Source organism: Crinia signifera, chromosome 6 (assembly GCF_055691185.1).
Source record: "Crinia signifera chromosome 6, ASM5569118v1, whole genome shotgun sequence".
Lineage (NCBI taxonomy): Eukaryota > Metazoa > Chordata > Amphibia > Anura > Myobatrachidae > Crinia > Crinia signifera.
This window is the reverse complement of record NC_139222.1, coordinates 215,197,094-215,220,244: the sequence shown is the minus strand read 5'-3', so window position 1 is coordinate 215,220,244 and position 23,151 is coordinate 215,197,094. Positions and strand designations below refer to the sequence as shown.

The window sequence follows — 23,151 nt, the reverse complement described above, 5'->3', positions numbered from 1 at the left end:
ACCAATGTATCAGAATCAGAATCAGAATCAGAATCAACTTTATTGGCCATGTGTGCTTGCGCACACTAGGAATTTTTTGTGGATTACAGTGCAGCATCAGCAGGGATGAAATGGGGGGGGGGGGGGGGGGAACGACGACACGTTACATGCATACCATTGAGACATTTTACACATTCCATTGAGACATTAAACGCATTACATTGAGAGCATTAAGACATCACTTGCGGGGATCACATGCCTGCCACGCCGCACAGCGCCTAGGCAGCCATCAGCGGCGCCACTGGTCGTTGCAGCAGCCAGGTAGGTAGCAATATAAGCAGGACAGTACATTTATCACATAGGGGACATGAACCCGCCGAGCTGAACAGCGCCTAGGCAGCCATCGGCGGCGCCACTGGTCGCTGCGGCAGCCAGGTAGGTAGCAACATAAGCAGGGACAGCACATTTATCACACAGGGGACACATACTCGCCAAGCTGCACAGCGCCTAGGCAGCCATCAGCGGCGCCACTGGTCGCTGCAGCAGCCAGGTAGGTAGCAATACAAGCAGGACAGTACATTTATCACATAAGGGACATGAACCCGCCGAGCTGAACAGCGCCTAGGCAGCCATCGTCGGCGCCACTGGTCGTTGCGGAGCCAGGTAGGTAGCAACATAAGCAGGGACAGTACATTTATCACACAGGGGACACATACCCGCCAAGCTGCACAGCGCCTAGGCAGCCATCAGCGGCGCCACTGGTCGCTGCAGCAGCCAGGTAGGTAGCAACATAAGCAGGGACAGTACAGTTATCACACAGGAAACACATACCTGCCGAGCTGCACAGCGCCTAGGCAGCCATCAGCGGCGCCACTGGTCGTTGCAGCAGCCAGGCAGGTAGCAATATAAGCAGGGACAGTACAGTTAAGCAGGGACAGTACAGTTAACACATGATACATTTGCACAGTTCCTAGGCAGCCATTTGCGGCGCCATCTTGAATCTTCCTGGGGGAGAGCCGTGGGTGGTGGGGGGAGGAGGGGGCAAAGTCAGTGAGGCCGGGGGAGAGTCAGCGGAAGGGGGGGGGGGGGGGGGCGCGGAGCTGCCACAGAGTTCACCCGGGGCTGGTGCGGCCTGTTGGAGGGGGGGATCCTACCGGCCACTGCGGTGAATTGCCGGGGGTCCCCCTGGCTGATCTGCCTCCTGGGGGGGGGGGGATGGGTCCCTTCTCACCGGGTCTGCTGGTCTTCTTTTTCTTCCTTTAGCCCGGCACTGCGTCCAAAGGGCAGTGGAGGTGGTCCTGGGTGTCCCCCCCGGCCGGTGGTGTTGCCGGGGGCATCCGTTCACTTCTCAGCCACTGTGAGCCGGCCGCGTCACCCGGGATGCAGGGGCCGCGTCAGAGCCGGCAGGAGAGGCCGCGGCTGCACTGCTTGGTCCAGGCCTCGATTTCCGGAGGCCGCGTCGGGATGCTGGCGGGTCCCGGGGGAAGTGAGGGGGTGACGCCTGGGCTGATTTCACACCCGCACCATGCGGGTGAGCTGTGGCGGGCGCCTGGGCTGATTGCACACCCGCCCCGTGCGGGTAAGCTGCTGAGCTGCGGCGAGCGCGTGGGGTCAGCCTTCTCCCCCGCTCCGGCCGCATCGTCCTCGGGGGATCGCGGTGCACGCTTCCCCCCTCCTCCACCGCTGCCTGCCTGCCCGCCTCCTCTGTCTCCGTCCCCTCCGCCGCAAGCTGCTCCTGAGGCCGGGGATGGTGGAAGCTCCGTGGATGGTGACGGAGCTCCACAGCATGCGACCATCCCCGGCCCCTTCCGGAATGTAGAAGCCTAATGTAATGTCAATTTGTCAGAGTTCAACCACTTGCAGAAATCAGCATACAGTATGACAGGAACGTATGTAGTAGTGTCCAAATGTACAAAAAAATCTTGACAACAGTCTTGTGTTATTTCATGGTGATAACCATGGTAGGTTTACCCAAACAATCTTAACTCAGGAATGCCCCCAACAACAAAAAGAGTGCATTACCTTTCTGTTTCTTTTTTTTACATCAATAATTTTTATTACAATTTTGTACCATTTCCATGGAAAAGTAAGGGATACAGAAAAGGAAAAGGGAGGGAGGGGGAACAAGGAGTCATCTGACATAAGCAAAAACAAAAATAGATAAATGCATACCATAAGTGTCTCAAAAACAGGATACATTTCACAGACAAAGGTAATAAGCTGGAACAACAGTGGAGGCCAACAAGTGGTGAGATATTCTCTAGTAAGAAATCAATACTCCACATCAAGCAGGATAGCAGCTCCTTCTCAAGAAGTAAAATAGGCATGCCAGCTATACCACTCGCCTAAAGGGGATTTTGCATGAAATGAATAGGGTAAGCCTTGAGTCTCCATTTCAAAAGCCAGGTTAGTTTTATGAATAACTTTGAGTAACAAAGGAGGAGATGGGTCCCTCCAGTGTTGAGCTATTGCAGCCCTAGTGCCTATGCAGATATGACCTAATACATAGCAATCCGCTTGCGAAAGGCTACTCTCTTGGAGAGTAGTATTGAGTACTTTAGAGGCAAATGCAAAGACAGCATTCCAAAGGGGCCAAATACTAGGGCATGACCAGAATATATGGAAGATGTCTACTACCTCAGAGCAATTGCACCAGCAAAATTTGGATTGATGAGGCCAAATTTTATGTAATTTGGTTGGTGTAATATACAGCCTATGTAGGAGTTTTATTTCTTTATGATTATTGCATTTGGACATAGTACGAGAGGATGAATAGATAGACTCCCATTGCTGCTGTGTAAATGTACGTTGCAGTCCACTGCAGTTGAGCTGAGGATTTCATCAGTATCAAGTTGTCTTTAAATATAGAAACCAAAATCTGATGGAGCCCCTACTGTTACTGGTAGATCATTTAGAAAGTATGGTAGGAGGAGGTAAAGATAGTGGACCTGAGGATCTAATTGAACTGGCTAGCCAATGTGAAATACGTAAATATGTAAACATTTCCTTATAGAGTCGGTTAAATTGGGATTACAATGCAGAGAATTGAACAATTCTGGAACCGTCAGCTAGGTCAGCAACAGTAGAAATACAGCAGGAGACCCACTTTGATACATTCAAATCTGGGATCAATCTAGCAAGAGCTTCTAAAGACATTTTCCGGGAAGGCAATGAAACGGCTTTTGGAGAGATCACAATAGTATCCCATGCCTTTGCCACCTCACGTCCCGTTGCAGCTGTCAGTACTGCCTGGACATGCACCGCTTCTGTTACTCACCTAGGCGGGCGCTGGTGGACTTCCTCTCCTCCCAGGCATCTCTGGGTGAACCCTGTCACTGGCCCCTGGTATGGGCGCCAACATCTTGGTTGGGGCACTTCTGGTTTTGGACATATATATAACCTCTCTTAAGAGATCCCAGCAAATCCTCACAGCCCCTGGGGAATAAAGGGCAGAGACTGCCATTCCCATATGCTAGTGCTACTTCTGGGAGTCCCTGCTAGATTCCGCAGTGTTCAGCTCCCAGAAGCTCTGCTTGTCTGTCTGGTTCAGCATTCCCGGTTCAGTGCGCAAAGAGTCCTATCTCTGCTCCGGTTCCTATCCATCAAGTTCCGGTGTTTAACCTGAGTTGCAGTTTCCTTCAGTTATCAATTATATGCCAAGTGGGCCATTCTGAGTTGTCATTCTCCTCAGTTATCCATTATATGCCAAGTGGGCCATTTTGAGTTGTCGTTCTCCTCAGTTATCCATTATATGCCAAGTGGGCCATTCTGAGTTGTCATTTTCCTCAGTTATTTATTACATGCCAAGTGGGCCATCCTGAGTTGCCGTTTTCTTCTGTTATCCATTATACGCCAAGTAGGCCATACTAAGTTACCACTATTCTCCAGCTGCCCATTACACATCAGAGGGGACATCTAGAGTTGCTGCGGAGGCAACCCTCCAGTCATTCCCTGTCTCCAGGTATTCGGCTCCAGTGAGCTTATGAGTTGGTCTCTGACTGACTCCCTCTCCAGCAGCCTGAGATCTCAGGGAGACTACCATTGGAGGGCCACGACCTGCTGGGTAGAAGCAGCTAAATCCATATTCCCTTGCGGGAATCCCTGGTGAAACCTGCTGCCCAGATAGACTCTGCGCCTCCAATCGGGAATTCAGCTAACCTCCCTGAGGTGTCCATCTATACAAAGGCAGTATATTCGGCCAGCTACACTCTCTCTGCCCAGTCTTTCCGTACCTGAACAGCCATCACTGGTGGATCCACACCAACCGAGCGTGACAGACTTGAGGGAGTCTGACACAGTTTGTGAAAAAGTCTGTAAAGGGGATCTGCATTGTGTCGGAATCCAAAGGAGATACATAAGGTTAGAGAGAGGATTGAGATCCTTCTCCAAATCCACCCATAGTTCCACACCTGTAGGTACTGACCAATCACTTATTTGAGCAATTAAACATGCGTGGTGGTATGTCTTTATATCTGGAACCTCCAGGTCTCCCAGTTTTTTATTCCTTTCTGTTTCTTGCAACCTCTTGACTCTCTGGGGAGATTCTACTACTGAATATCATTCTTTCCAGATTGTGGACTATATGATATTGTTTTTGTTTACTCTAAGTAGCTTGTGCACTGGTCCCCCTCCCCCATTTCCTATCTCTTAATACGAATTGTGTCATTGTGTGATATTAGAAAGAAAAAAGAAAAAGTGGTTTACACTGCGCTGTTAAAGCAATAAGATAATATTTGGAGGAATCCACATGGAGTACAATTGAGCAGGACACACTTATAGTATGAAAGTATAAATCTTTATAAATAATTTTTTTAAAACAAATAAACATACAGCACTTTGCTATTTATACACGGCAAAGGTCTCTACAGCCTGAATCCTGTTGTCCAACCATGTGTATGGGACCTAAAATGAATAACCTAGTAACCTGTGCTGGCGTCCCAGCTGTGTTAAAGGTTGAAGAGGTCCTTATAATAATAAAAGTCCATTAATAAAGCCATTTAGCACAGCAGGGGTTAATATGGAGATATTGTGCACCGAATTGTTAGTATAAGCAAACTGCAGGTGTGAATTAGCATGTAGGGTCACATGCATAAAGGTCCATAGATAAGCAGTTAGTTGCAGTAGCAAGCAGCAAGCAAGAGGCATGCAGAGGCAGGCAGAGGGGGAGAGAGAGAGGGGGGATGCGATCTCACTTGTGCCGTCAGATGGAAATCTCTGTGTATCGCCACGGTCCGCGTGCTGGTCAGGGCTGCCCAACTGATTGGTAACCGGCTGGTGCGGAGAGAGGCCGCAATGCTGTGGAGTGGACATCAGGGCTGTAAGTATGGCGGTACGGGGTGGTACGGCGTACCGGTAAAACGTATTGTGCAGGTACCCCGTACCGCCATAACAAATGCCCTGCAAAATGCTTAATGCGCATGTGCGCATATCTAAGTGGTGGGGGCGTGGCCTCCGCCGCCCCGCCACAGCTGATTCCTCGCCAGGGGAAGGGAGCCGAGGGGAGGGGAGCGCATCGCGCATCTCTCCTTCCCCTCCCTGTGTCACTGTGACTAGGCTCTCAGCCAATCATAGCTCGCGGGCCGGCAGCCAATCAGGAGCCAGCCCACGAGGTATGATTGGCTGGCGGCCCGGACACAGTGAAGGGTCGGATGTGTCTGCTGAAAGCTCCAGTGCCAGGCATCCAGCACTTTTTGCGTTTTCTGCCCTCCACCACCCAATCCCCCTTGCCCTTCTCTGCCCCAGATATGGTGAGGCGGTGCTGCAAAGCCGGGGAGCATCTCACTGAGCTCCTGCAGGTTGCGGCCCGCTTCCTAGGCCGAAGCTCGGGACTCAATTTCAGGACGGATCTGCCGCAAGACGAGTGCCTGGGCGAGCCGGGGCCCTCCTGCCCACCTCATATACGGCCCCTTTGGAGTGACCCGATCCGCCGCAACACCCGGAGCCGGAATCGCCGCAGATACCATCTGGAGGTGAGCTGTCCCCTTTGGGCTGCCCAGCATCATATAGCCCACAGATGCCCATCTAACAAATTGTGTGCTCCTGCAGCGATCAGGTGGAGGGTCCTCTCTCTCCCTCTCCTGGGCAGCGGTGAACTCTGGCCACCATATTTACAGCTTAAGGTGCTCTTTATCCCCATACACAGCCTACCGGTGTGGTCACTGTGCGAGCCCCCACAGCTCCAGCTCCTTTCAGCGTTAGTGGAAGCTACTGATAAGCAGCAGCCTGTGCTCCTGGGGCATGCTATAGCTGGGGTCCCTACTTTCATCTATTCATCTTGCAGGGTTGTCCCTGCTTTGGAAGCTCATTTGTGCCTCCCATCCATTATTACTGGCACCACCCTTACTGTGTCTCTGTATTTATGGACATTAAGGAGCCCCATCCGATATAGCTAGCAGTGTTTATTTGTTTCCAGAGTCTGGGATAAGCAACCTGATATAGGGCTCTACTTCTACAACCTAAAAATGTAAGTGGTCTGTCCCCTCGGCCGCTACTCGCTACAACTCTAACCTAGCAAGAGTTATGGCAAAGTGAATTTCCCAGTACTGCTATTGGCACTGTGGGCTGTGGGGGCATATGTGTGGAACTGTGGGGGCATGTGTGGCATTATGGGGGCGTATCTGGCACTGGGGGCATATGTGGGGCATATCTGGCACTGGGGGCATAACTAGCACTGTGGGGGGCATATGTGTGGCATTGTGGGGGCATATCTGGCATTGGGGGCATGCTTAGCACTGTGGGGGCATATGTGCTGCATTGTGGGGGCATATCTGGCACTGGGGGCATAACTAGCACTGTGGGGGGCATATGTGTGGCATTGTGGGGGCATATCTGGCATTGGGGGCATGCTTAGCACTGTGGGGGCATGTGTGGCATTATGGGGGCGTATCTGGCACTGGGGGCATATGTGGGGCATATCTGGCACTGGGGGCATAACTAGCACTGTGGGGGGCATATGTGTGGCATTGTGGGGGCATATCTGGCATTGGGGGCATGCTTAGCACTGTGGGGGCATATGTGTGGCACTGTAGGGGCATATCTGGCACTGTGGGGCATATGTGTGGCACTGGAGGCATACCTAGCACTGTAGGGGGCATATCTGGCACTGGGGGCATATCGTTTTGTCATGTAGCCACCCCCCCTTGTGTCATATGACCATGCCCTGACCACGCCCACGCAGCACAGTACAACTAAGACATTTTTTTCTACTTGCACGACTGGGAGTGGTGTAAATCCTGTCACACTCCGTACGGCTGAGGTTAGCTGCGGTGCAGAGGCTGCTGCATGGCCGGCTGGAAGTTCGAACAGGAAATGGGCTGCTGAGCTCGCGGAAGTGGGCGGCATTGCGTTTTGTCTCCTTAGTAATAGGGAGACTTCATCAAGGCTGAATCATCACTGACCACTGATCAAGAGTAGTTACCAACCAACCTAATATCGCTCTCACTGTTGATAATTTGATAATGAACCCTACCCCATAAGCTTGCTGCCTAGGTGTCATCCTTGACTCTTACTTTGTCTTTGTTCCCCACATTCATTCTGTCTATGTTCCATAGGTCTACAAATCATATATGAAATATGACCATACACAAGAAACTGCAAGCACTCAAATCCATTCTCTCATCTTCTCTCGGATTGATTATTACAATTGTCAATTTACTGGTTGTGCCATAATCAGACTCTCACCATTATATTTAATTTTGAATGCAGCTGTGAGGCTAATCTTTCTTAGTAAATGTTCATCATCTGCTGATTTGTTCTGTGAGTCCCTCCAATGTTAGCTGTCTTCTACAATATTTAATATAAAATATTGTCACTTATACACGGAAAAACTCTCTCAAAATCTCCCGCTTTCTGATGCTCACACCCTGTTACATTTGGCCCTGTATGCTGTTGAACAAATCCCTTGAAAGGGCATCTGTTTCCTTTTTTATTATTTATTTTTTTATGTATTTATTTAGGTTTCATAAAAACACAACCTTAAGGGAATGCTGAACAATATTCACACCTTGGATTTCTGGGAGATTGCAGGGTGCTATCATAGGGGCTCAAACGCCAGGGCAGATAAAAGCGGGGATAGGGGGCATCCTTTCCTAGCGCCTTTGGATAGGAGGATATAGGTTGAGACAAATACCCATTACAAATAATTCTGGAGGATGAATTCACATAAAGACTACATAAGAAATGTATTAATTAAATGGGAATCCGAATTTGGAAAGGTTATGAAATAAATGGTCCCGCAAGACCATATCGAAAGCTTTCTCTGTGTCGAGTGATAAGAAAAAAGATGCGTTCAAGTCTGATGTGGATTGTAGCCAATTGGATGCTGCAATAACCTTAAAAAGGTTGGCCAAGGAGTGTCTACCCACAATAAATCCTATCTGCTACAGATGGATAACGCCAGGGAGCAAGGGTTTCATTCTACCTGCCAAAAGTTTAGTTTGTTTCTTTTAACTCAGCCTGTAAGTAACCTTGAAGTTAGATTGGGAAGGGAAGAGAACTTCTCTGATTCAACATTTTGCTTATTTTACTTTAAAAAAAAAACAAAAACCTCTCACTTTCTGATTCTCACAACTTTAAATGAACAAGGATGCCTGAATGTTTTAGAGAAGATCTTCTCACGAAAAGCAGCTTCCTTCAAAGCATTATGTACCTTTTTCCAAATAGCCCTAAGACAGGATGTCCCAGAAGAGGAAACCACCTGAGCTTCCGGGCCCAAAGAATTGGCTCAGGGATGATACCCAAACTCAGAGTAGAAAGGTGAAACTTTTGTGGATGAATGAAAGGCGTTGTAAGCAAACTCAGTGAATGGAAGAAAATCAGTCCAGACATTTTGCAGCTTGCATACAAAACAATGCAAATACTGTTTTAAAGACTGATTCAACTGTTATGTCTGACCATCCAATTGTGGATAAAAAGCCGAGGATAAACTGAGTTTAACTTTGAGTGATTAACAAAAAAGTCTCCAGAATTGTGCCATGAACTGTGGATGTCGGTCTGACACAATATCCGTGGGTAGACCATGCAGTCTGAAGATATGCCAAAGAAACAGATTGGCTGAGACTTTAGCAGATGGCAATTGGCCGAATACCACAAAGGGAGACATCTTGCTAAATCTGTCAATGACCACCAAGATTGTTTAAAAGCCAGAAGACAGACCTACCACAAAGTCTATAGCATTGTGGGACCAGGGTCTATTAGGGATGGCCAACAGCATGAGTTGCTCCATGGGCCGAGAAGGAGGCACCTTATGTCTGGCACAATCTGGGCAAGAGAGAACAAATTCTTTAGTATCATGAGAAATACTAGGCCACAAAACGACACAAGAAAAAAGTTTCAAGGTCTGCAATCCTACTATCATGAAAAGCTGCGAGAACTCTACTTGTGAGACTGTCTGGAACAAACAGACGACCAGTAGGAGTATGAGCAGGAGCATGATCCTGAGCATTGTGGATAAGATCCTCTAATGTCTGGGTAAGCAAAATAGGGCCCACAGACACCTGACCCTCATGTTGGGGTAAGAATCACCGTGAAAGTGCATCTGTCCTCACGTTCTTGGAGCCAGGTCTGTAAGTAATAAGAAAGTTGAAGGGAGTAAAAAACAGAGCCAAGCAAGCCTGACGAGCATTCAGAAGTTTGGCTGCCTCAATATTCTGAAGGTTTTCATGATCAGTGATGACCAGAACTAGTTAAGGCCGCTATGGGAGCCACTAAGTTAAAAAAAGAATGATTGAAACGCCTATAATAATTTGCGAACCCAAAAATCTTTGGATTGCCTTAAGATTGATAGGCCAACCCCAATCCAAGATGACCATTTATGAGAAATAATATATCCTATAAAGGACGCAGAATTGAAAAAGCCGCCCTGAGCGTGGCGAAACGCGTCTTTTGAGGAGTTCCTGAGGACCACATACCGAGGACCGGAGGGACATATTTCTATTTGCAGTTACCAACTTGCATATCCCATTCATCACGGTCCCGGCTCAGTTGGTGCAGCATGGCACAGAGTGGGTCTCTATCACTCGCCGCCAACTAGGAGGAGTGAACGCACAGCCCTGCAATCCGGGCACCGCTACAACAGGAGTGCGCTCTCACCCCCATACGGAGTACGTATCCGCTGAAATTAATTATATTTATTGCTATTTATTTAATTAAATTGTTTTTGTGTACATACGGCGCCCCCTGGTTTTTACTTTTGATCCTATAAAGGACACCTGAGCCACCTAAAATTTACATTTCTTCAATTTGGCAAAAAGATGATTCTCTCTTAGCTTCTGGAGAACTTGACAAACTTAAGACCCGTGTGACTGCAAGTTTTCTGAAAAAATCAAAATATCTCCTAGGTAAACATTAACAAATTTTCCTAAAAACTCTCACAAAACATCATTGATCAAATCCTGAAAGATGGCTGAGGCATTGGAAAGTCCAAATGTCATGACCAAGTACTCATAATGGCCAGATTGAGTACTGAAAGCCATCTTCCATTTATCCGCCAATTTGAACCAAGTGAGGCTGTATGCACCTTTAAGATCAATCATGGAAAAAAAACTGTGGTGGAGCAGAGTTGATCAAAAATAACAGAAATCAAAGGTAACAGGTAGGTATTCTTAATAGTAATCTTATTAAGTGCTCTAAAATCAATGCAAGGCCTAAGAGAGACTTTTTAAGTCTCTCCTGAATCTACTCGTCCATGGCCTTAGTCTCAGGAGCAGAAAGTGCATAAAGTCTGCCCTGGCAGTTGAGCGACAGGAACCAAATCAATAGCACAGTTATATGGCTAATGAGGGGGAGGACTGTCTGCTTTACCCTTTGAAAAAAACATCAGGAAAATCTGCATAACAAGTAGGAATCCCCACCACTGAGACAGAGGCCAGTACAGGCGGAACTCAACTGAGAAATCTCACCTGATTTCCAATCAATGATCGGATTTTGGTCAACTAACTAGGGATGGCCTAGAACCAAAGGAACAGTGGGATGAGTGGTCAAATGTAAATAAATAAAACAAACCTACTCTCAACTGTACTTGATGAGACTAGTAAGAGATCGAACCATTAGACAAAGGGTTCCCATCAAGACCTTGCATAATAATGCACTTCTCGAGTTTACACGGGGATATGCCAAGTTTATTAGCCAGAGTGATGTACATAAAATTCCCAACTGCACCACTATCAATAAACAGGAAAAATGAATCTGATGAAAAGACAGATTTACCAGAACTAGTTAAGAATTGTGAGAGGAAAGGTGAACCTTCTCACCGATGACTTTTACTGGTTTATTGGGACAGTTGCAGAGGACATGACCCTTACCACTAAAGTAAAGACACAAACCAGAGCTGATCCTATGAGCCCTCTCCTCAGAGGAGATTCTGAATGCACCGAGTTGCATCAGTCAGCCCGAACTGGAACTGACTTCTTAATGCTGGATCATTCCAGCCACAATCATCACTAGACTAACGATGGAATTCCGTACATTAAGCCTCGACTGGGTCTTTACCCTGTTTGAAGGCATGTAAATGACTCACTGCCGAAGCCTCTCTACCTGGGTCATCATATAGTAGCCCAAGAGAATTAAAAAAGTAATCTACTGAACTTAAAGCTGGACTATGGGACTTGACACCAAACACCCAAGTCTGGGGATCCCCTTGAAGGATAGAAATGATCAGACCTACACATTGACCCTTTGAATCAGAATACATGGGCCTGAGACGAAAATATAGTTTACAATCCTCCTAAAAGTTAAAGATCTGTTTACGGTTACCAGAGAACCAATCGGGGAGATTTATCTTATGCTCTGGAACCACCATAGCTGGGGAATGGGAACTGTCCTCCCGAGTAGTTACCCATAGCCGGAGATCCTGTACCATCTGAGTAAGGCTCTGGATCTGATTGGCAAAGGTCTGAGCAGCTAGATTCATGCTGACACACAGATAGCAACACCCAAAACAAGAAACAAAAATGTATATATTTTACTATCTGTTGGACTGGTAAAACTGTTATGAATCTGGGTGTTACCTCACAGCTGTGACCACTGTTTAGGATGGCCACAGCAAACCCTAATTGCTTCTTTTGATCTGTCCTAAATGGTGGCTAGTACCTTCTGATGCTAAGGCTCCAACTTTAATAGCTAAGTTTGAAGGGGCGACTTAAGTCCACCCCAACTCCAGTGCCACCAGGTCTTAAGGTGGGACAAAGTACCGGAGACCCTTTAGGAGCATTAAAAAGGTGGAAACTGGCTAACAGGGGCCTGACTGGAAAAACATATAACGGCTCCTGGGCCAATATCAGGGAGGTGAAGATTCCAACCGTACAAGTGACCTCATCGCAGAACAAGAGCAACCTAGTCGTAAGCATGAGAAAAAGATACCTCAATTAAGCACAATACTACACCACACAAAAGGCACAGCAAACCACACAAAGGTACGGGAGCTACCGTAACAGAAAATAACCCTGCTATGGTAAACGCCAAGTAATGGTGCATTACCATTTCTACTCCATTCATTCACTAACCCAAAAGTTTATCAATATTTTTTGTGGGAGGCAGGAATGATCTACAACAATCAAAATTACATAACAGTATAGATTCAGATACGTAGGACATGGATAATTTCAATGTCTGATTCACATCATGTAAGACTTCCATCATTGAAACATACTTTCAAATCATTTTATATAGAAGGCCAGGCATGAATCTTGGAGCTTTAAGGACATACCTACTCTTGTGTAATGTCCAGAAATTTCAAGCCTCATACATCTCTTCTCTAGTGAAGTATGAGGGACTTTGATGCAATTTTCGCAAGATACAATAATAATCTCCCAGCCCGATGCTGTACGCAAATTTCAGCATAGGGGACATCTAAAAATGATGCTGGTATGTTTCAGAAGTTAGGCGTTCGCCTTCCATATCACTAGCCAGCTGGAAATCATTTTTTTTCACAGTGCCCCATGAAAATTATCATCTAAATATACTAATGAGCTAAAAAAATTATCCTCTAAGCATTTAATATCACATTTGTTTAGTAAGAAAATCTTTTTCCATACCTGTATTTTAAAATGTAATCTATTTCAGATTTACTAAAATCCCGTATTCAAACGCAGGGGGGTTTCTGGTTGTCTGGAAATCCCCCCCCACTTGGCAAGTGCCATAAATTATGACAATAGCACTGGTATGTATATAATATGATCAATACAGCTGCCACCACATCAGTGTAAGGGACAGAGCAGAGCTGCTGCACATGCCCAGTGTACCAGCTTCTTCTACCACATTTACTGTATGTGTGGATCTGAGCCCTCAAACATCGTACTGGACCAGAGAGAAGCTGCCAGGAGGAAGAGACAGGAGCCTTACCATGAAGTGGGAGATTGTGACCTTATAAAGTGCAGTACTGGTTCTATTATGTTTATGTATTTATTTATTTATTATATGTTTAACCTTTTCCTGACCACTTATGTTATTTCAATGTTTGAAACAGCCTATATTATAGACCAATTGTACTGTTAAATATTAAAACTGTATTCCAGTGTATATAAAAAAAAAATTCAGGACTGTTACTGCTCCCCAGACTTCTGTACTTACTCCAATGTGCTGCAGAGTGGGAGATTTTGGATTACATTTGGAAACCCCCTTCTAAAAATCCTGTGTTTGCCACTGAATCCAAATGTAACAGAAAATGGTGGAAGCAATGTAATAATATTGCCATCTTCGTTAAACTTTTCCTAGTCTAGCTCAGCAAGAAAACACTATAACCCCCACTTACCTGCACACAGGAATTTAATCCTGTGCTTCTGTGCTCTTGTTGTGACCAGAGCCGGCACTAACCAATTTGACACTCTAAGCAAGTTTTTGGCTGGTGCCCCTTAGCACTGCCTCTGCCCAGCACCCCTTTCCCAGCAAAGCACCCATCACCCAGGAGCCCAGATCATCACTGCACTATATCTCCCCTATATGCTGCACTTCTCCTATGCAGCACTATATCAATACACTGCATTCCTTTTTCTATGCCACAGTACATTACTATAGTATATACCCCTATATGCATCACTACACAACATCCCACTAAATCGCTACAGTACACCGCCAGTACATCCCTAGACTACATGTACCCCATACGCCACTCTACATCACTTACACTACATCCCCCTATAATCCGCATTACATCGATACACTACATACCACCTATTAGCTGAACTACATTCCTAGACTACATGTACCCTATACACCACACTACATCACTCTGTCAATCTGCCCTAGTGTATGCAATTTGGAAATTTGATGGATAAATTATTGTGTCTCAGCCCCGATAGTGGTGAAGAGCAGGTCATGGTACCATGGTAGTTTGCATTCAGACCTACTGAAATACCAGTTTGGTGCATCATGTTCATGAGCAGAAAGCTGGGATTTTAAAAGTAGTGTGACGGGGGTAAAGTAGGTACATTTCTTTCATCATGCATGCAAGTCTATTTTGCTGGGTAATTTTCCACCTGCTAAGACAGAAACAACTCCTCATAATACATAATCTGTTGGGAAAGCATGGAAAACTTGGGAGGTTAAAAACCATTGATCTACACAAAGCTTTAAATTCACCAGTGTTTGTTGTATATAATCTACATATCATTCTTAAACTGGTCATACATTACAATATCCTGCATACGATGTAGATCATATGCTGGTCGTATGATTGATCTAGTGATCGATTGTATGTGCTTTAAAACACATATACGATCTGCTTATGACCGCAAGCCTTCTTGCTTATGACCGCAAGCAACCTCTGGACTACGCATCGCACCAAAATACCTCAAGATGTGCACACAATCGATCGCACAATCCGTCGAAATTGTGCATTCAGCCCTAGAATTGTTCTGTACGGTCAGCTTTAGAAAAAATGTAAATTGGAATTTATATGGACTATTTGTTTTGATTTCACAATCTGTTTTAATTACATATCTATTTAAATTTCAATTTGAGACCAGTTAAATATAGTTTCTCAGATAAATAACTTGGCCATCTTAACATTTTGTTTGAGACCCTACCACCTATTACTTATTATAGTAAATACTGCACAATTATTTACAGTAAAACTCATTTTTTATTTTTAGTTTTTTCCTCTCCTAGTTTCTTGTCGTGCTGTGCTTCTTGTCATCTTGGAGCTCTGTTTTACCTGGTACAAAACTTCTATCCTTTGTTCACCAATCTGTCAACAGGTACTCGGCAAACAGATTCTCACAATGTGTGTGACTTCACCAAGCCTTTTCATAGCTGACTAAATAACAAAATTAATTGATTTAAAATTAAATAAATAAGGTTATAAATCTAGTGTGTTTTGTTCTATGCTCTGCCTTGAGTCACATAAAGCAATGCCATAAGGAGTGCCATCATTTAGTAATAAGTTGAAAAGAGATTTGGAAATAATCACTGAACAATTCAGAAAGATTTACCAAACAAGTTTGAAAGATCTACCTTTGCAAAGGCGTCTGATTAAAAATCAGTAACAGAAGATGTATAGAATACACTTATTTGCATTTTTGGAGTCTTGACACTGTTGGATTTCACTATAAAGAAAAGCGTTTGTTTACCATCTGATAAACCCAGCCTTTGGGGAAGGGCATTTAATTTAAACTAAAATGGGACAGGATTGAGTAAAAGCCCCTTTGTCTGTAGATAGCCTCACTCAGCCTCAGGGCATTCACGTGGATAAGTCACAGTGTGAGCTGCTGCTCTGTTATTCCCACTGTCAGTTTGGATGAATTTCTGCATTATTGGGCTATAGTAATGAATGCATTAGTTATTGACAAATCCCTCATTACACACCCGATTAACTCTTTCAGAGCCAAACGTGCATACACTCAATCTGTAAAAGATTAACCTTTCTGTAACTGGTTCTGTGTGGTAGTGTTATTTGCATTGCTTAAATTTCTCTGCTAAAAGGCTACTAAACCCAGCAGGGAATATTTGCTAAGAGGTGACATCTTTAAAAATGTACTAAAGAAGTTTCACCTTTCTGATCGTGTATTGTGAATTTAAGGACAAATTGTGACATCTGTGATTAGCTTGCAAGCTTTACTTACAAAAACCGCTCTGTAGAGATTGACGCACTAATACATATGGCAAGTGCCAACAAAAATAGGTCTATAAATATGAGTCTTTTCTCCCAATCTAAGCATACTTTTGGCCAGTGTTTATAGAGGTTTATGGATAAGAAAACTATCCAGTCACAGATCTCACGTTGTTCAAGTTCTTAAACTGTAGAAGAAAATGTTTTATAGTACCTGAGATATCTTTTCCTATATTGTTGTCCCTTAACCCTTTGAGTGCCAAGTGAATTTATCAAAATCGGTGTGAAAACTGCTAAGCAAACATTTTTATTTATTATAATGACCTGAAATGTTTCACTTATATAGGAAATATATTCTTTTTTTACACAACATTTTTTATTTGAATTTATATAACAAATGTGGCAATACAGATGGTGTAATGGCTAGCATTACTGCCTCACAGCACTGAGGTCATGGGTTCAATTCCCACCGTGGCCTAACTGTGCGGAGTTTGCATATTCTCCTCGTGGGTTTTCAATGGGTACTCCACTTGTGACACTGTATTATGTACCCTTGACATTTGCAACCTATATCTTGTTATTCCACATCAAGCAGCCATTATGGCAATGAAATGTTTTTTTTGCTGTCTGTCAATTTTGATCAACTTGACATTGATTTATTTGTGACATTGTTAAATCTCACTCTCACTAAAAATTACTTCATCCAGAAAGGGGAGTTCTACCTACAATTAACCGGCAGTGCGATGGGGTTAAATGTGGCCTTATCGCTAGCTAATGTCTACATGTTCTTAAAAGAACATTATTTGTTCTTCTCGAACCCATCAACAACCAGGAGCATCAGCTTTTATGTTTGCTACATCGACGACTTGCTGATGCTCTTGATTGGGACCGAGGATGAACTACATTCATTGTTGAACAAGATCAACCAATTGAATAATCCCATTAATTTCACATATAGTTGGCACCCAACCACCATTAAGTATTTAGATGTGACCATGGGGATCAATGAGAGATTCATTAATACAATGGTGTTTCAAAAGAGCACTGACCATAACACCCTGCTTCATCACAGTAGCTGTCATGCTCCCTCTCTCAAAAGTGGACTTCCGAAGTCACAAATAGAAACATAGAAACATAGAATTTGATGGCAGATAAGAACCACTTGCCCCATCTAGTATGCCCCTTATGTGTGGCAAGAATCACAAGCAACCAGGGCCGGACTGGTCATCTGGCAATTCTGGCAAATGCCAGAAGGGCCGATGGCCTTGTGGGCCGATTTTTTGCAGAACTTTAGCTGCAGTCATACGGCACCTGTGCCCGCCTGGCTGCCTCCCTGTCCATCACTGTGAAGGCCGCCGTGTCATGTGTTCCAAAGGACTATCAAAGCACGTAACCTGGTGACCCATTGTCCATAGAGCCCAAACCGCATTGTCTCCCCCAGCTGGAATTCACATCGACACTGCAGACGCTGTGGCAGAGCGTCGTACGGAGCTCACTAACAAGCTGCGGTGAGGAGATGGCTACTGTCGGGACATCACAGCCAGCTGGATCCACATAGAAGGGTCAGAAGGGTCAGCCGTGAGGTACGTGTGCATACCGGCTATCTAACTGAACGCTGTATGGTTCAAAGAGAAGAGTGAATCTACAGTTATAAAGCAATTGGACTTGAATTTGTTCACCATTATCATCATATTCAAATCCAAAGGATACAAGGCCAATTGTGCATATACTCACATATCCAGTGTTTATGAATTTATTTATATCGATGTAATGTGGTTTTAGGTATATGTTATTTGTGTTGTTTGTCTATTTTAATAAATTGTACATTCATCTTGTTTACCTTTGAGCGCCCCACGTTTTCTTTCCTGTTTCTTGTGTTTTTGTAGAGGCTAGCAATCCTCTCACGTGGTGGCTGCAGGGTGGCAAGTTACACCACCTCAGTCTCTAGCGCCAAAGACAATCTTTTGCTTACCATTGTTTTAAAATTTGTTTAACGAGGTTATTATTATCGTTTGTTATCAAACTTTAAACAACAAGTGCAACACCTCTTAACACCTAAACTGACAAAACTGTTCAACAAAATACAGTTTGTCACTGATTTCACCCCAACCAGTGGAGTGATGCCCAGAGCATTAACAGCTGTCTGGCCCATTGTAACAAGTGATCAGGATTTACCTTGTTTCACCAACAGGACCATCATGCCCAGTAACAAATGAGGAAAAGACATCTGTGATCTAGTAGTCAGGACTAATTTACCTATTTCTTTACCACCGGGGACAAAAGTAAAACCAGACGGGTGTTATAAATGCCCCTCTTGCACAACATGTAGCTTATTAATTACTGGCTCCCATTTTACACATCCCCGCATGGGCTTTAAGTTTAAATCCGACAGGTGGTTTCTTGCACCACCTCTTTTGTTATTTATATCATCAAATGCCCATGCGGCTTATACTATGTGGGCCAAACATCCAGACAATTTGGAGAGCAAATGGTGCTCCACAGGTTGGCCATAAAGACCAGCCTTGCTGGCAAAGAAATTAACCAACCTGTGACATGCCATTTCAAAAGTCACAACCATACACTACCTAGCCTTAGGTATCAAATCATTGAACATATACCCATGCCTGCAAGAGGGAAAGATTGCAGAAAAATACTCTGTTACACAGAGAGTTGTACTAGACCTACACCCTCGAAACAGTGTCACTTAGAGGTTTAAACAAAAAATCACTGTGGAACATCTTTCTGTGACACTGCTATTTGTTATGTTTTATACTTCTCTTCTTGTTTATCTCGTAAAATTACTGTCAATCAAAATTTTTAGATACTACACAAAAACCATAGGTATATTGCAAGTGTGATAGAGTAACCTCATAGTTTATTTAAAATGTTGAAAGCACAATCTATACCTAAGAGCAGCATAAAATAGATAATATTTGCATTTTAATATGAGTGCATTTTTCCAGTAAAGTTCATAAGAAGCTATAGGAGACTATAATTGTCATTATTCTATTCCTGTTTGTACCATTTATTATAACTTATGCACCTTTTACATATTGATACTACGGTATCTCCTCGTTGTTTCACTTTGTTAGAGAGCCCTGAATTGCCTGCCCACATGCCGTTGGGTTGCCTGATAACGGCACGACGCTGACACTAGACCAACCACCGCCTCCCACGGAAGTCTCGCCCCTGTCCGGCGAGATGCCACTGGGTTGCGGAGCAATGAGGTGATGTCATCACCGGGCCAACCTGCGCCGCCCACGGACTTCCTGCCCGGCAAACAGCATTCCCTTACACAATGCACGTGCACTTCCTATATAAGGTATGTTCTGATAAGCTCTCTGTTTGTTTCGCACTTTACACTGTTTTGTCAGTTGTCTTGATGAAGGGGCTCTGGCCCCGAAAACCTATGTATATAGTTGTTGCTGGCTGGCACTCAAAGAGACTTTCATCCAATAAGACACTATACAAGTGTAAGTTTGTAGTCAATGTTTCCGGCTGCTGTTATGCCCTTTATCAAGACAAATCAAAAGGCATAACAGCCCAAAACGTTGACTACAAACTTACACTTGTATGATGTCTTATTGGATGAAAGTCTCTTTGAGTGGCACCAAAGCTAAAGGAAGGTGGGCACCAGATCTAGTTGAGCATTTATTATCCACGAGTGCTGGACAGCTCCATATATATTGAACCAATGTGCATTGGATTTAATGGCTCTCGTGATCGAGGAGGCTGGCAGTGAATTGCAAACGACCAAAACAAAGATCAGCTCCTTTGTGCAAGAGAACAATGTTTTATTGAATGATGTATCAAATGCAGATTGGCTTGAAAAACTAGAGCAACAATATAAAGTATATAAGGAAGATTGAATAAAGTTCAAGTGTAACAAACGTAGGATGGTCGACTTAGACTATGATGAGAATCGTGTGTACAATTGGTTATCCGGTGGGAACCAAATATATTATAATGGTGATAAAAAGAGATGTCCGTGGCAGCCACGAGGCACCAAACAACGGGTGCATAAGGATACTGTGGCTGTGACGAGTGACAGTGATTTTGTAGTATCAGAATCAGATTAAGCTTCTAGCTCACAAGATGTCCCTTTAGACCAGGCCAGACCCTATACCATTGTGGCAGGCAGAGGCCGGTCACCCGCCAGGCAAAACAAAACCTCAAAAATCTGCAGCGACTAGCTACAAAAAATAAAATGTATTTATATATTTGTCTCACCGTACTCTAACTGATTCGGAAATCCAAGTCCTAAATAAGGGACTGTCATATGTGCCCACGAATTTTTATGATCCTTTTTCGTGGAAGTTGGATCAACATAAACTTCTCCGGAAAATTAGACTGAAAGAATATTTTAAATTTCATCCTCCACAGGGTTTGAGTAATCCTTTTACTCTCAATTGGCAGACACAGATGTCTATTGTAAACTGAGAAAGGATCCAACTAAACAATATCAACTGAGCTAAAGAATTTATTATCCGAAGCGGTCAAGAATGATAAGATCACAGTGAAAAATTCTAAAGCGATGAGTACTGAATGGCCCAAGGTCCCGGTACGCTATTGACTACCAAAGGTCCATAACCGCCCGGGAGGCCAATCATCGCGGCTTGTGACTCTCTATACCAGCCTGTTGCTCAACTTCTCGATTTTCTTTTGAAACCATTATTACCTTTAAAGAAATATTTTTTTAAAGATACAACTAGCTTTTTGCTATTGGTGGACAAAATAGGGACTGTCCCCGATTGGACCCTCATGGTGTGCATGGACGTTTGCAGCCTCTATACCTCCATTCCCCATGATGGAGGGCTGGAGGCTGTATCCAATTTCATTAGACAATACTTGGACCCATTGCTTTTTGATCATAATCTCTTTTGTGAATTGCTTAATTTGATATTAAAATGAAACTATTTCCTCTTCGACAGAGCATATTATTTGCAATTACGGGGGGTGTGCCATGGGGTCCGCTGTGGCAAATATTTTTCATTTGCAAATATTTTTATGTACGCCGAGGAGGAAAGGATGTTTTTGAATTGTACTGAGGTGAGCCGACATCTTCTGGCATACACCCAATCCATAGCCGATATTTTTATTCTATGGACGGGTGGTGTTAAGAAATTTCAGAAAATCATTGTTACATTAATTCAGCAGAATCAACAATCAGGTACACGGCCACATGGAGCTCTGAAGTATCACACTAATTAGATGTGTCCATCACAATTGATGCGGGTAGAATCTATACTTATGTTTATTGTAAGGATATTGAACGAAACACCTTCTTGATGGCTACCAGCCACCACCCACCCGCACTTAAGTGCAGACTCCCAATGTCGCAAATGATGCGCATTGCTCATATCATGAGTGATTGTAAGGTGTTGGAACTTCGCCTGGATCAGCTTATTGTTAAATTCAAACAAAGGGGCTATGACCTTCATACCTTGAATATGCAGCATGTACTTAATCTACCTTGGGCACAATTATTTACTACCAAAAGTAAGGAGGCCTCAACCATTTTACCATGGACCAGCACTTTTTCAACCGCTAGTCCGGTAATTTGTCATGCCGCCAATGCTTTATGGCCCATTATTAAAACATACTATGATCTCCCTGGGTTGCGGTCTTTGAGACCTTTGGCTGCCTTCAAAAGAGGTTCTAACTTGAAGTATAGGCTAATGAAAACGGATATCACCGGCAGAGGTGTACCAGGACCAATTAGTACCTGTTACAAACCCCCATGGTGTTATAGCTGTTTTTCATGTACCACATGTACCCATATGATGACCTGTTGTTCCTTTAAATATCCTCACTCAGACAAGCAATTTGACATTAGACATGTTCTTAACTGTAGATCTACACATCTGATCTACATTATAGTTTGTCCATGTGGATTGCATTATGTTGGACAGACCACAAGGTAATTTCGCGAAAGAATGGGGTTGTACCTGTCTGCCATTAATCTGTCCATTGGTGGCAGAGAAGTGGATCAGCCGGTGGCTCATCATTTTAAAGTGAAGGGCCACCATTTGGGTTCAATGAAATACTATATGATTGATCACATACCAGAGTACATGTGTGGGGGGAATAGGGACAAACAACCATTGATTCGAGATGGATATTTCAATTGGGCACCATATATCCAGGTGGACTCAATGAGAAATTAAACTGGAATAGTCTTATGTAATATTTATCCTTTGATACTTGGTATATAATAATTGCATATGGTCATATTTTCCTATCTAGTATGCATTCATGTCTGCAGAATTTCATGTTTGTATGTTTTCATAACTATGTTAATGTTTTTAAATAAATTTTCCCATGATCCGCACTAGGTTACCCAAGACAGTGGCAGCAGTGGTGATACGCGGTGGTGATTGCCCGTATATGTGGACAGTTTTTTTATGTCTTTATGTGTGGGCACTCTAAACTGCAGTGCATCACTGCATGCCATTCTGGCATGGTGTTTTGCGTAAGGACCACCAGGGATATTGTACTATTTGGCCGCTGTAGCTCCCTGTAGTCTTATCTGCAGGCTTCCCCCGCAGCTAGTGTGTCAATGCAGGATCTCTTCCTGGTCTTTGGAACGCATGCTGAGCATTGCCTAGTAACGCCAGCAGTGTCTATGACCGGAAGTAGATGGCAGCGACTTCTGGTAGCGGCGGGACGGCGCAATGAGACCGGGGAGCTGGTGGGGTCAAGTATGTATAAATGTGTGGGGTGATGGGGTGCGCACGTGCTGTAGAAATGGTCTGAGGATGGGGTTGGTCCCCTGAAACGTTACCTTTATTCCTCAATACACTATTTGAATTATCATATGTCTCTGAGTGCCGTTTACTGTCCCATTTGTATGTGATTTGGATTATATATATATATATATATATATAACCCTTGCCTGCTCCCCGGCTACATCCAGACGCGTCTCTTAGCGTCTGCGTTGCCATGGCTCCCTCACTCCGGGTGTTCCAGACACACCCCCCGGTGACCCCGATTAGCAGTCCTGTGCGCCTCCTGACGTCACTGACTACCCGCCAGGGCTGCGCTGGTGTTGGCTGCACGAGTTCCTCCTGACCCCCCACTTCCCTATAAATGTAAGGACTGTATTGTTCACTTGCCATGTCTTGATAAAG

General features: G+C 44.3%; 1 protein-coding gene across 1 annotated transcript in view; it reads right to left on the bottom strand.

The window, feature by feature from the left end:
- Positions 1–7,470: 7,470 nt before the first annotated feature.
- Positions 7,471–23,151, bottom strand: part of LOC146009695 (uncharacterized) — a 64,620-nt gene continuing 48,939 nt past the window's right edge. The window contains exons 3-6 of the mRNA XM_083150152.1: positions 9,329–9,443; positions 9,137–9,237; positions 7,982–8,073; positions 7,471–7,531 (exon numbers count right to left, since the gene is read on the bottom strand). Coding sequence (XP_083006278.1) covers positions 7,471–7,531; positions 7,982–8,073; positions 9,137–9,237; positions 9,329–9,443 — 369 coding nt within the window. The remainder of the gene's footprint in view (positions 7,532–7,981; positions 8,074–9,136; positions 9,238–9,328; positions 9,444–23,151) is intronic.